General features: G+C 42.8%; 1 protein-coding gene across 1 annotated transcript; it reads right to left on the reverse strand.

Annotated features, from left to right (window-relative positions):
- Positions 1-193: 193 nt before the first annotated feature.
- MSS51 (MSS51 mitochondrial translational activator) lies at positions 194-12,102 on the reverse strand. Its single transcript, XM_010589227.3, has 6 exons — positions 11,115-12,102; positions 10,671-10,826; positions 9,990-10,114; positions 9,210-9,776; positions 8,807-8,900; positions 194-8,480 (listed from the first exon to the last, which is right to left on the reverse strand). Exons 1-6 carry the CDS (start codon positions 11,333-11,335, stop codon positions 8,261-8,263), a joined length of 1,383 nt encoding a protein of 460 aa, XP_010587529.1. The 5' UTR covers positions 11,336-12,102; the 3' UTR covers positions 194-8,260.
- Positions 12,103-15,511: the final 3,409 nt, after the last annotated feature.

The raw sequence follows: 15,511 nt of genomic DNA on the forward strand, positions 1-15,511 counted from the left end.
AGGGCAGGGGAACGCCCCCGAGGTGGGAGGGGCGGAGCGGGCAGGGCAGGGGAACGCCCCCGAGGTGGGAGGGGCGGGGCGGGCAGGGCAGGGGAACGCCCCCGAGGTGGGAGGGGCGGAGCGGGCAGGGCAGGGGAACGCCCCCGAGGTGGGAGGGGCGGAGCGGGCAGGGCAGGGGAACGCCCCCGCGGTACGAGGGGCGGTGCAGGGACCCGGCGAGGCTTCCGGACGGCCCTCCGCGCAGCTCCGCCAGTGGGTGAAGACGCTTAGTTCGGGTGGTAGGGCAGGTTTTTTCACATTCCTCGGTCCCAAGGGCCCCGCTCTAACACTTCCGGCCCATCTCAAGACACTCAAGTTGCAGGGGCTCTGGGGGAATCCCGAAGCCCCTTCGGTGGTGGATAGCACAGAGGGGCTCAGACTCGGAGGCAGGATGCAGCCACTCCGCCTCTGAAATGCCCTGTCCTCCTCGGTATCTACTAAAGATAGGGGCGGTGGCTTTTATTAGTCACCTGTGAAATGAATATTTATTGGAAATCCTAGATAGTCAGAACTCGAGAATGAACTAATCAAAACCACTCCCGAAGGGAGTTGTTAGATGGGTCTAGGCTCCCCTCACGCACCATCCTGGGAGCCCTAACGTCTGACACACGCAGTAGCATTAAACATGAGGCAATTTCAAGGGCTCAGGCCAGTATCTTAAACTCATTAAGAAAGTCTGTATTCCAGAGCAAAACTCAACCAGCTACCTATCACAGTGGTTCTCAAGTGTGATCCCCAGATCAGCAGCATCCACATTACCTGGGAACTGGTTAGAAATGCAGTCCTTGGCTCCACTTTACATCTACTGAATCACAAACTCGGGGGGTGATTCCCCATAATCTGTATTTCAACAAGCCCTCCCGGCGGCTCTGATGCACACTACAGTTTGAGAACCATCAACCTACTGTTACTCTAATGCTTTTCTACCCAAAAGCCTGCTAGGGTGATGGGTTTTAAGGATTTTAAGTGGGAACAGCAAGATAGACATGATCCCAAAATAGGGATAAAGTTGGAAGGTACTTAGGCAGATTACTGCCAAATCTGGCAACGATAAACAAAACTGTAGAGTATCTTGGGTACCCAGCATTTTATTCCCTAGCTCCCACCAGGCCTTTCTGTACTACCTACCCCAGAGACCTCCGAAACTTAAACATTCCCTAAGAAGACTGCCCTTACTCCTCTGTTCACCACACTACTTCCTTGGTGATTTCACCCCCACCCCTTCCTTTGCCTTAACTATCAGCTAACCTTAAGAGGATATTTTTCAAACCTCTTATTTCCATTAAGCCCACTTTCCTGAGCTGTAGGCCCAAATATCCAACAGCCTGCTCAGACACACTGCATTTCCCCCTTCGCCTTTCAAGTCATCCTTCTTTCCTGGCGTACAAGGCCCTCCAGGATCAGAGGCCCTTTTCTCACGCTTCCTCTGCCTAGAAAGCACATTGGCCACCTTTTAGCAATTATCTATCCAAATAGATTCAATCCAAAGATTGTCTATTTCTTTCCTACTGCAAGAAACTTTTCCTCACTTTCTTCTTTTCCTTGCCTTCTCCTGGGTAGACTTAACCATTCTGTCCTTTTTGTCCCTGATTGGACCTCTTAGAGATGTCCACTGTGCCACACTTAACAGTGGAGTCATAGCACATAAGCATTGAACTTACCTGTATTCAACCACATAAACTTAGCAAAAAAAAACAAAACAGAAAACCTTTGAACTTCAGAGTTCACATGAAATGAGCCATTATGCTTCTCCTAATGTGAACATCTCACTGTATCCAAGTCTAGTGTTTTAAATGCACATACTTTTTGTACCGTCAGAGTGGTGACTTGGCAATGTCTTGGGAACCTTTTGGTTGTCACAATTGCAGGGGGGATGATACTAGAATCTAGTAGCTAGAAGAAAGGTATGCTACTAAACATTATGCAGCCCAAAATCTCAATAGTGCTAAGGTTGAGAAACCCTGAGTTAGAGTGAATAGAATAAACTGGGTCATGTTATTCCCTTGACTGCCAACTCTCCAGAACTTCCCACTGAAACCGTAATAAAATCCAAACCCCTGACAGTGGCCTTTTAGGTTCTTTATATCTGGTCCCTGCCTCACTGATCTTACTCCTTTTCACTTTCCTTCTGAATTACAATTGGGAGCCCTGGTGGCACAGTAGTTAAGTGTTGGACCTCTAACCAAAAAGGTTAGCAGTCCGAATCCAACAGCTGCTCCTTGGAAACCATGTGGGGCACTTTTACTCTGTCCTATAGGGTCACCATGGGTTGGAATCGACTTGACAGCAAAGGATTTTTTTTTTTTTTTTTTTGGTCACAGTGGCCTTTTGTACAAACATGCCAAGCTTATACCCAAACACTAGAGATCCTCAGGACCTTTGCACTTGCTATTTTTTCTACTTGGAACGTTATCTCCACTGTATGTGTCATCTCAAAGAGATTCCCTGAACATCACAGCATTAGCAGCCACCCCACCAGTTATACACACTCATTACCCTATTTAATTTTCTTTATGGCATCTAAAAATATCTAATATTCTATGTGTTTACTAGAAATCCCGGTGGCATAGTGGTTAAGCATTCGGCTGCTAAACAAAAGGTCGCAGGTTGAATTCACCAGCCGCTCCCTGGAAACCCTATGGGGCAGTTCTATGATCTTGTCCTACAGGATTGCTACGAGTCAGAATCAACTCAACGGCAATGGGTTTGGGTTTTTCGGTTTTGTGTGTTTACTGTTTGTCTCCCCGACTAGAATGTAAACTCCTTGAGAGCAGGGACTCTGGTATGTAACTCTAGAGTCTAATAGAAAGTGTTCAATAAATATTTGATTGACTACTACAGGGTCCCATAAATCCAAGCCAACTATTTGGTGATCAATAGTTTACTAAGCACTGGAAGAAAATTTGACTGTCATAGACCTAATGACCAAACCAAACCAAACCAAACCCACTGGTGTCAAGTTGATTCCAACTCATAGCGACCCTATAGGACAGAGTAGAACTGCCCCATAGAGTTTCTAAGGAGTGCCTTGTGGATTCGAACTGCCGACATTTTGGTTAGTAGCCACAGCACTTAACCACTACGCCACCAGGGTTTCCAACCTAATGACACAACCTAATGACAGGGTATGTCAAAATCCAATGTGGTGCTATTCTAAGCAATTTTCATCGACAGTTATGACAATATAATTTTTCCCCTCATGTGCTGACTTCAGAAAATATAACTCTACAATTCTGCCCTTACGTCAATCTCCCCCTATTAAACTGTAACTCTTTAAGACCACATCTAGCAACCCTCAGCATGTAGCATGAAGACAGGCATTTAAACTTTTACATACTGGTATCACCACTCTACCAATCATTTGACTTGCAAGTTTTTGTGTCACTGGTTACTCTGTCCTATAGGGTCATTATAAGTCGAAATCGACTCCATGGCAATGGGTTATGGGTACTAAGTGCTGGAGCCCTGGTGGCACAGTGGTTAAGAGCTTAGCTGCTAACCAAAAGGTCAGCAGTTTGAATCCACCAGATGCTCCTTGAGAACCCTGTGGGGCAGTTCTACTGTCTTATACGGTCACTATGAGTCAGAATTCACTGGACGGAAACAGGTTTGGTTTTTTGGTTTTACTAAGTGCTACCAATAACCAAATGCATCGTTGTCGAGTCAATTTCGACTCATAGCAACTGTATAGGACAGAGTAGAACTGCCCCATAGGGTTTCCAAAGCTGTAAATCTTTATGGAAGCAGACTGCCACATTTTTCTCCCACCGAGCGGCTGGTGGGTTCGAACTGCTAAACTTTATTGTTAGCAGCCGAGCACTTAGCCACTGTACCACCAAGCCTCCTTTACTAAGTTCTAAGCACTTAACAGTCACAATTTTTTTTTTTTAAATACTCTCTAAGCCTCTGTAGTTATTCTTTTGGTACCAGCTTTCTTGAGACACAATTCACATACAATAAAACTCACTCATTTAAAGTGTACAATTCAATGGTTTTTAGTATATTCACAGTTATGAATCCATCACGAAGATCAATTTTAGAACATTTTCATCACCCCAAGAAGAAACCCCATGCTTTTTAGCCATCACCTCCCAACTATCCCACTCCAGCCCTAGTCAACCACTAATCTACTTTGTCTCCATACATTTGCCTATTCTGGATATTTTTATAAATGGAATCATACAATATGTGGTCTTTTGAGACTGGCTTCTTTCTAAGATGCTTTCAAGGTTAATTCACATTATAGCATGAATCAGTACTTCATTTCTCTTTATGGCTGAATAATATTCCGTTGTGTGGGTATACCACATTTTGTTTAGCCATTTATCAGTTGATGGACATTTGGGTTGTTTCTACCTTTTGGCTATTGTGAATAATGCTCCAATAAACATTGGTGTATGAGGATCAGAGAACCTGCTTTTATGTCTTTTGGGTATATACCTGGAAATGGAATTGTTGGGTCATATGGTAGTTCTATGTTTAACTCTGAGGAAACTCCAAACTGTTTTCACAGCTACTGCACCATTTTACCTTCCCCCCAGCAATTCACAAGGGTCCCAATTTCTCTGCATCTAAGACAAAACTTGTTAGTTTGTGTTTCTGATCACGGCCATCCTAATGAATGAGCAGTGGTATCTCATTGTGATTTTGATTTTGACTCATTGGTACCTAACGACAACGACCAATGACACTGAACATCTTTTCATGTGCTTATTGCCTATTTGTGTATCTTCTCTGGATAAATGTCTATTCCTTTCCTCATTTTTTAATTGGGTTGTTTGTCCTTATGTTGTTGAGTTGTAGTTCTTTATATAGTCTGGATATTAAACCGTTATCAGATATATGATTAACCAAAAATTTCCTCCCAATACTTAGGCTCTCTCTTCATTTTCTTGATAAAGTTCTTCGATGCACAAAAGTTTTTAATTTTGATGAAGTCTTAATTTATCTGTTTTTCCTTTTGGTGCCACATCTAAGAATTCACAGTAAAAAACAAGGTCGTAAAGCTTTACCCTTAAGTTTTCTTCCAAGAGTTTTTTGATTTTAGTTCTTACATTAGAACATCAATCCATTTTAATTTTTGTATATGGTATGTGTTATGGGTTCAACTTCAACTTTGCATGTAGACATCCAGTTGTCCCAGCACAATTTGTTGTAGAAACTATTCTTTCTCCATTGAACGGACTTGATACCTTTGACAAAAACCCATTGGCCTTAGACATATGAGTTTATTTCTGGGTTCTCAATTCTATTCTATTGGTCTATGTTTATCCTTATACTAGTGCCAGTCTGTTTTGATTACTGTGCTTTATAGCACATTTTGGAATGAGGAAGTTCGAGTCCTCCTACTTTGTTCTTCATTTTCAAGATTGTTTTGGCTGTTTGGAGCCCCTTACAATTCCAAATAAATTTGAGGATTGGCTTTTCCATTTCTGCAAAGAGTGTTGGAATTTTGATGGGGATTGTGTTGAATCTATAGACGGCTTTGGGTAGTTTAGACATCTTAACAATATTAAGTCTTCTAATTCATGAACACAGACTGTCCTTCTATTTATTTAGGCCTTCTTTAATTTCTGTCAGCAATGTTTTATAGTTTTCAGTATACAAGTATTTCACCTCCCTTGTTAAATTATTCCTAGGTATTTTATTCTTTTAGCTGCTATTATAAATTGAATGTTTTTCTTAATTTCCTTTTCAGACTGTTCATTGCTGGTGTATAGAAACTCAACTGATTTTCATTTGTTGATTTTTTACCTGCAACTTTGACAAATTCATTTATTAGCTCTGGTAGCTTTCTTGTGGATTCTTCGGGATTTTCTATATACAGGAACATGTCATCTGTGAATAGTTTTGTTTCTTCCCATTTTGGGTGCCTTTTATACTGTTTTCTTGCCTAATTGCTCTGGCTAGAAGTTCCATTACAGTGTTGAATTGCAGTGGTGAAAGGGGGCTTCCTCGTCTGATTCCTGATCTTAGGGAAAAATCATTTAACTCTTAATGTTCCTCTGGATATTAGGTATTATTCTCATTTACAGATGAGAGAAGCAAGGCTTAGAAAAAAATTAACTCTCCCAGGAGCACAAAAAATATTTGATGGTTGCCCTGGATTCATACTCAGATCCACATACTACCAAAGCCCATGCTCTGATCAGTAGGCTATGCTCTATAGTCTGGTTCCAATCTACCTTCCAGGATTAATTTGTACTAATCCCCCAATGTACCTGTGATAGTAAGGTTATGTGTCAACTTGGCAAGGCCATGATTCTCAGTGGTTAGGCAGATATTATGTAATCCTCCCCCATTTTTTGATCTGATGTGAGCAGCCAATCAGTTGAAAGGGGAGTTTCCTTGGAGTGTGGCCTGCATGCAATATATATGGATATTCTGTCAAAGCTCACACACTCTCAATCCTGCATCCAACTCATCATCCTCTGACCTCTGGTTCTCGGGACATGAGCCAACAGCCTGCCGTCTGACCTGCTGATTTTGGGTTCGCCAGCCCCTGCAACCATTGAGTCAGGAGTAAGCCTCCAGCCTGGTGCCTGACTCACAGATTTGGGACTTGTCAGCCTCTACAACTGCATGAGCCATTTCCTTGAAATAAATCTCTCTCTGTATTTATTTATATACATGCTTCACTGTTTTGCTCCTCTAGAGAATCCAGCTAAGGTAGTACCCCAAAATATCTCCAGTGTTTTCTGCCTCTGAACTTCTGCTCTGGTTGTTCTATCCACTTGTAATGCCCTGCCCTGTTTAATAAAAGTCTAATTCACAAAACTGTTCAATAAAATTCTAATTCACAAAACCTTCGCTATCAGCAAAGTGATAACTTTCACTCTATTTCCTTAGCATGACAAGCCTCTCTCACTGTTCTTACTCCACACTGCTGTCCAGCCAGTCAATTCTGACTCATAGCGACCCTACAGGACAGAGTAGAAGTGCCCCCACAGGGTTTCCCAGGCTGCGATCTTTATGGGAGCAGACTACCACCTCTTTCTCGCGCGAGGTAACTGGTGAGTTCGAACCGCCGGCCTTTTGTTTAGCAGCCAAGTGCTTAACCGCTGCGCCACCAGGGCTCACACACCCTGTAATAAAGTTCTGTGTATGTTATTATTATTTTCCTTCCTAGGTTAAGAATAAGGATTGTCTCATTCACCTTTGTATCTCCCAAATGCCCCCATACAGTATCTTTCACATGATAGGCACTAAATGTTTTGAATGAATAAATTCTAGCATTATCCCTATTAGAGTCAGCAATAAGCGTGTGTACGTGTCTCTTGGGGTGGGGCTGGGGAAGTCATGGCAAGATTGTTGGAATGAATGACTAGACAATGTCCTAATCCTCAGAGTGTGAAAAGAGAAGCATATCATGAAACAACGGCGTGGTAGAGTGGCAGGCCCAGACAGAAGCTGATGCTAATCATTCCCTTGGCAAGAGAGAAACCTCCAGTGTTGAGGTGCTGTGTACAGATGAGTACTACTTGCCAGTGATTACAAAATAAGATAAAACAAGTAGCTTAAGAAGCTTCGAACTGAGTTTATTATGCTACAGAGCAGGTGATAACAAATAATGCCAATAAATTCAGGCTAAGTCTGATATATCCCAGGATATCTAATTATAACACTGGGACCAAAAACTGCTCTAGGAACAGAAGTCCCCAAGTGAAAATGGGAAAATGAGCTATTTCTCTTGGGAAAGCCAGGAAATAAAACTGTACCAATCTTAACAACCAAGTCCATGCTCCCAACCCATTCTATGACCTGTCCATTTTTGTACCATTTTAAGTCACTGACACCTCTCCATTCTTTATCCCAAATTGCTGGATAAGAAGAAAGTTTGTTTTTTGTTTTTCAGAATAAGGTAGTTGTCTTCTCACTCTTCTTCTCTAGTAGAAGATATTGCCATCTGGTTCAAGTCAAGAATTACAACTTCCTCACAAAGGAAACTGTTAGGAACTCTAGTCTCTGGAAAGATAGATAACCAGGGCCTCTTGTCACCCATTAAGTCAAGATTGGTGTCCCTAGAAGATGTTGTAGTTTAACCTCTCAGCAATAAGTCATGTCATAGGAGCTGTCATTCAGCTTAGAATCTTTGCCTGGACAATGAATGAGATTTAGAATATAGTGGGTTTCAAAGTTGGCAACAATCTGGCATTAGGACAGTAATTTCATCACAACATCCCCACTTTCTAGGCATCCAGTCAGTATCTGGCTCAGCTATTTAAACCCTGCCATCCACTTTCTCTTCCACTTGTCTCTCATCCAGCTGGCAGGAGCTTCCAAGAAACATGATATAGTAGGCATTGCAGTATACTGGCTGCTTGTTGGGGTTGGAATAGACCTGTTCGGGTTTGAGGGACGTGAAAGGGTTAGCTCCATAGGCAGTGATGTGCATATCCAGGTCCACCAGAATCTGCAAAGAGGCTGCCAACTCCTGATGGCTATGGGAGAGATATAAGAAAAATTGCTCTACTGATTATGAGAGAGAGGGGAAAAACTGCTCAAGAACCTGACATTTCTAGACTCATCAATTCCAAGAGTTACCTAAGGCTGGACTAGGTAAGGACTATCTCTCACTCTCAAGTGTTTAACTAAATCCCCTATTAACCAGCACACAACTTTGTTTCAGGGGGATGAGAAAGCCAAGTGGGAAGGAGAATTCTCACCACAAGAAAAAGATGAGCAAGGCGGAGAGAAATAAACTCATCAATAAAAAGGAAGGTGTGAGTGAGGCAGGGAAATATCACAAATATGAAGAGGTGAAAACCTGTAAATGGTGAGCAGTGTTGGGATCTTATAATCACGAAGTAGCAGCAGGGTGGGCAGCCAAGCCTCCATCAAGTCTGGAGAGGAATGGAAACCTAGGAAGCAAAAGTGGAAATGGGTATAACGAGGTGAAAGGTTGAGACAGACCCTAAGCAAGATACTTCTTGACTGTGTCTATCCCACCCCTCACCTTACTCACCCCCAATACTCATCATTACCCCCATAACCCACCCCAGGCTCTTCAACAGAACATTCTGAACCCAGGTGTAGCATGTATGGCTAATGATCAACCAAGGTCATCATCCTGTTATGTTTAACCAGACCAAATTAATGGCGTCCCAAAGATACAAGGTCAGGATTCCCAGGGGAGCCACCCAATATTCCCCTGAGCCCACAACTCTTACCTGGATGGAATCCCACCACCAAATCTGGATGGGCTACGTTCCCAGTCTCTACCTGCTCCTCCCAGAAGTCATGATAGAGACCTTTGTGGCTGCTAAGCTGAACTGTGCCAGGTTCCAGGGGTGAAGTTGAGGTGCTCTGTGAAAAGCCAGTAGCCACATCTACACCAACCATGATCACACGGAGGCCAAGGTGTCCAGGAAACATGTAGCTAAGCTCATCATAGTCCCCAGGGCGAGTGAGGAAGGTCTCCACATGGGAAGCACCAACCACGTGCACTGTGCTTCCCCCAGCCTTGCCAACATCTATCCTCAAGGACTGAAGCCCTAGGCCCAGCGTCAAGGGCCGTGACAAGGCATCTGTCAGCAGCCGTTTCAAAGAGCCCTGCAGAACATCTGAACCTGGCCTTGGTTGTCTTACACTGGCCCACAGGGTGGTCATAGCATGACTACATAGCACAGCATTCAGTGTAGTATCTAGCTGTAACCCTCGCATAGAAAACCAGGTGTCCCAGCCCTGCACAACTTCAGCCGGCCATGGCCAAGGTCCTGAGGGTGGGACAAGATCACCTGCAGCAAAGAAGGAACAAGAGAAGTGTCCTAATCCTTCCCTGATTGCCAAATTCCCTCCTCACTAACGGTCAAGAATTCCTCCATATTCGTTCCCCCAACCTGTGACCAGGAGTGCCCTAGTTCCTTGCCCCAGTTTCTCATAACAACATGCTTTTATATCTTTGTCGAACTTTGACCACTATGGCAGGGCTCCTTAGACCACCACTCCACCTGTAACCAGAAGCCATTCCATGAGACGGTCCACAGCTACGAGCCGCAGCACTTGACAGACCCTCTTGTGTGCTGGCCAGTCTGACCTCTGGCACTCTGGACCACAGTAATACACATTTCTGCACCTGAGAGGATGAGCCACAGAAACAGGTATTCCTAAACCATAAAGGTGACTGAAGGGTATGTAGACAGGGGGTTGGTATTCCTGCACCTAGGGAGAAAGATCACTGGGTAAGGAGAATGGGGAGAGGAGTGACATATGACATACCAAATTTGGGGCCCATGTTTTTTTCAGGGGGAGGGAGGCAAGAGCAGTTGGGAAAATAATTATTTTCTTAGGACAGAGTAACAAATCAGTCTCTGGAACAACTCACCATTCCCATCTCTTAACAGACAAAAAAAAAAAAACACTGGGAGTTTGTGACTGCCCTCTCATCATAGGTAAGACTCTTGACCCTCATCCTCCCCAGGACAGGTGTTTCTTACCCCTTGGGTATTCAAGTGGAGGGAGATAAAAAGGATTCTCTGTCTTACCTCCCCCATATTACCAAAAATAGGCAGGAGCCCATCCCAAACCAAGTGAGCCCTAAATTATTCTAAAATCTCTCAGACCTTCCCTCTAGGAATGAGGTTTTAGAATAGGGTTATTTCTGGATGACCCCCATTATCCTCACAAGTCACCTCTTGCAGTATCGGAGGACCCTGGAGTCTGAAAGGCCACTAGGGAGTACTCTACATTGAGCACAGAATCGAAATGTGTCCTCCATCTTCTGGAACATTTCTTGAAGACATCGAAATCCAAAGCCCGATGTAGGGGTACCCCCATCTATCACCAACCTGCAGAGACAGCATGGAGGAAGGGTGGAAATAGGGAAAAGAATGTCTACAAAATCTCTCATGTTTCCGACCTCTCTTACACACTTCCTATTCCCATGTTCCCTAACCCCATCATTACTCTTCACTTAAATTATATTCTTCTATAGCAATAAAACCAGCAAGAGTCAGGAATGAGAAAAATTCTCACTGCAAATACCCTGTATTTCCCAAATTATACTTCCTCTCCGCCTTCTGCAATCACTACTATCAGAGATAACATATCCCTTGTCCACAAAGCTGAACACTCACTTGTATTCTTCATAGCTTTTCATGTTCAACTTCTGAAGGATCAGCTGGGGTAGACCAGGAACGTTATCCTCCAAAGAGAAGAAGCCAAGTGCATCAATGCTAGGGCCAGGTTTTGAGAGGGTCAGAGGCACAGGGGTCACAACCTTGGGTGGGGTCACAACCACAGGAGCCACCAATGAGGGGGGTTTCTTGTGCCTTCGTCGCTGGGACCGTGGAGCCATGGCCTGGCCACTGATATCCAGGGACTATATGTAGAACAAATATGGAATGAACTTTTGCAAGCTGGATACATATAATGTGTGTTCATACGTTAGAAGTGACCTTTCACTTCTCATTCCAGTCTCTCAGGTCCAGGCCCTTCTCAGGTATCAGTAATATTTATTTAATACCACAGGCAGTAAAAAAATAGAAGGGAAATAATTACATATAAGTATTATTTATACATATACCGCGTGTCACATATAAAGTTCTTTTTGTTTACCGCGTGTCACATATAAAGTTCTATATATAATTATGTATGTTGTAAATGCATTGAAAAGGTCTGGCAGGGCTTATTTAAAACTGATTAACAGTGATTAACTCTGAGGAGGGTAAGAAGGCATTGGGATGGGAGGTAGGCTGATCAACGGCAAGTTCAGATGTATCTGTAATGTTTGACTTTTTTATAAGAATATATTCAGATATTATTAGTGTTATGTTAAAAATCAACTTAGAAGAGAAGAAAAACCAACAGAATACTGTTTAAAGCTACCATAAAATTGGGGAATTAGCCAGTCTAATTAATCTAGTTGAGGAAACAAAATACACATCTTAAAAGACCTACTAGCATGTAGAAGTAGAAATTAAATGCAATACAAATGAGTACCACAATGATCAACTTGTGTAGTCAAAGCAAACTCGGCAAATAAAAGAAAAAATTTCCTAAAAGGCAAGTTCTGAAACAACTAAGCCCACACCTACCAGTTACCTAGCCGGGACTCTGTGATGTCCTGCTTCCCTGCTCCCCTTCCCCCCCCCCCCCCGTCTCCCCACAAGGGCTGAGTAGACAAAAGGGAGCATGCTGATGGAAAAAAAAGAACCAGCCATTCAATAAACATTTTCTGATAGATTATTTACAAGTTATTATATGGAAACAAATATATGAAAAAAATATCATATAAATGTCTTGTAGTGGGAATTAGATGTAAACAGTAAGGCAGTATGTAAATCCTGTAAGTAAAGTGAAACAAAATCAAGTAATGGGAGGTCGGAAGAGAAGTTTATCTTTAGTTTGTGAGCTAAAGGAAGACTTCATGAATAAGGTGGCATCCAAAATGGACCTTAAAAGATAGGAATAATTTAAATACATGGAAACGAGGGACAAAGGAATTCCAAGCAAAGGAAAGTGTGAGCGTAGAAAAGGAGGTGGGAACATTCTGGTCTGAGTTTGATTGTTAAATCTAACCCATACTCTACTGCCGTTAATTTGATCTGGACTCAGAACGATCCTATAGGACAGGGTAGAACTGTCCCCTTGAGTTTCCAAGGCTGTAGTCTTTATGGAAGCAGACTGCCACAGCTTTCTCCCCAGACAGTTTCAAAAACTGACCTTTCCTTCTGCAGCTGAGTACTTAACCACTGCACCACCAGAGCTCCTTTGTTAAATCTAAAGAGGGTATCAAAGGTATGCTGGGATATAAGGTTAGCGAGGCAGATTAATATCACATGCTATGTTAAGGAGTTTAGACTTTCTTCATTCATTTACAAAGGAACTCCAATCGAGATTTATGAGCTGAAAGCAATACAATTAGAAGGGTTTTAGAAAAATTTATCCACTAGCAATACGCAGAATAAGTTGGTGACGGGATGAACTGCAAAAAGGGAAGTAAACAAAAGGTGACGTAACACAGCATGCAAGAAGTAATGAGAAAATGGAAAATAAGCGTTGGCAAGGATGTGAAGAAATTGGAACCCTTGTACACTGCTGGCTGAAACGTAAAATGGTGCAGCCAGTTTGACGTTCCTTAAAAAGTTAAACATAGAATTACCACATGACCCAGCAATCGCACTCCTAGGTATGGACACAAGAGAAGTGAAAAGAAGTACTCAAATACATGCCCATACATGTTCACAGCAGCACTATTCACAACAGTCAAAAGATAGAAACAGCTCAAACGTTCATGAGCAGATGAAGAGAGAAGCAAATCGTGGTCCATCCACACAGAAGACTACTATTCATTGGTAAACAGGAATGAAGTACTGATACATGCTACTGTGTGAATAAACTTCAAAACATTACGCTAAGTGAAAAGGCACAAAAGGTAACAAATTGTACGATTCCATTTATATGAAGCATTTAGTATCGGTTAAGACCATAGACACAGAAAGCTAATTTGGTGGTTACCAGGAGTTGGGGGTGGGGATAAGAAGTAACTGCTTAATGGGCTCAGGGTTTTATTTTGCAGTGATGAAAACGTTTTCAACTAGACAGAAGTGGTGGTTGCAAAACGATGCGAATATACTAAGTGCCACTGAAATGTTCATTTTTAAATAGTTACATTTACATTAGGTGAAATTCACCTAAATAAGGGATGAAGCAGGAAAGGATCTATAAAGGCTGAGGGGCTAAAAAATATTAACCCCCAGTTAACTGTCTCCGGGGACAGGGAAATGATAGGGGATAAAAATGATGACAGTGGTTGGTCCTACTGCGAATGAGGTACCTACTTAAGTTCAGATCAGGGATCATATCTTATTACAAAAATGTCCTTTTTCTAGACCAGAGCTGCTAGGTCATAAAGAAAAACGTGAGAATTATCATTCAGCTGAGGTGTAGGTGGCAAAGAAACAAGCTCAGACGATCAAGCAGCTCGTATGCACACCTTACAATACGGCCTTTGCAAACCCCTGCCCTCAGGTTAAGGGAAGAACTGATTTTTATTTTTCTTTGTACTTTTTCTCCTCATTCAGATGTTTCTAGTTTTTAATCTCTCCCTCATCCCAAGGGTGAATGGATGGATTCAGAGTCCACAGAATAGAGACAGCTGAGCTCCTCCGCATACCACACCCTCTTCATTCCTACTCAAGAAGAAACAGGACTTAAAGATACTAGAATATCTTAGGGCTTAAGGGTCTTGTCCTCTTACTAAAGGGTGGGTGGAATTGCCCTTCTCACCTTGGGAATCCATTCCCAATAACTGATCTGACTCTTCCCTCCACTTTTAATCAATCAATATTCTCATCGTGTTTCCAGAATTATCACAACTCTAGAAAAAAATCATTTATCATCCACCTTCAGGAAGGAATAACACCTCCTTAAACCCTGACAGAAAGGATCCATCTTTTCTTTACAGGTATGGAGGATATGTGTCTTGGATTTGAGACAATTCCAGGGTCTTGAATCCCAAGAGCTATAAATATCTTCCTGATTTTCAACCATAAGCCTTTCTGCTGTAATGGAAGCAAATTTAGGCCAGAAAGGTACTGCCTCACTTATCTCTATTTGCAAGGAGAGTTTTTCCTCCAATGGAAGATTAACTTTTGGCTTTCTGGTGGTTGGTCTGACTGGCTGGAAGTCAAAGATATTACACAGCATGAGGAGATGGTGGTGAAATCCCTGATGTCACAGTCTCCTTTGTCTCTAGGGTAAGTTCAAGACCCAAAACAGCTGGCTTTCTGGCAGAAAGGGAAGAAGGTAGGAGACCTTTGCATTTGCACCTTTACAAGCCATCAGGCTCACATCAGCATTTCTGTGCCCCAGGCCCAGGCTCAGGTCCAATGACTCTAACGTTCCTGCAAAGAGCCCCAGGCTGCTCCAAGTTTGGGGGGGGGGGGGGGGAGTTGACAAAGAAACAAAACAGAGAGGACACAACAGGAGAGGATGAAAGGAATTGCAATAAGCTCACAACACTTTCCAGAGCCCACAGTCTACCCTGTCTAAAAAAAGAATAACTTTGTCTTTTTTCTAGTCATCCCCAGTGGCTTGGGCTAATTTATTCCCAGTATGTAAGACAGAAAACTCCAAGGGCTGGAGAGGAGACATGAACTGGATAGGCACAGAAGAATTCTCATCCTTCATCTCCAAATTCCAAACCAAAATATTAGCTTATTCCTAGACTTAGGTCTCCCATCTTTCTCCCTCAACACCAAAAGCCCCAAGTTTCACCTGTAAAATACCTAAACCACAAGCATCCTTTCACCATCCATCTCCAGACTGGCAGAACCCATCTAATTGTCTCTAATTCACCAGCAAACACAAAATGTCTTTGGAGAGGCAGGGAGGTAAAGGGGAAATGAAGCTGGTCATTGGGGCACCTCAAAAGGGGTCAGGAAAGAGAACGAGAAAAGGAGAAATACCTAAAATACAAAATACCTACTTTGACCTCCCTCAGCTGTTTGATCAGTGATTAACACTCCTT

Source organism: Loxodonta africana, chromosome 16 (genome assembly GCF_030014295.1).
Source record: "Loxodonta africana isolate mLoxAfr1 chromosome 16, mLoxAfr1.hap2, whole genome shotgun sequence".
Lineage (NCBI taxonomy): Eukaryota > Metazoa > Chordata > Mammalia > Proboscidea > Elephantidae > Loxodonta > Loxodonta africana.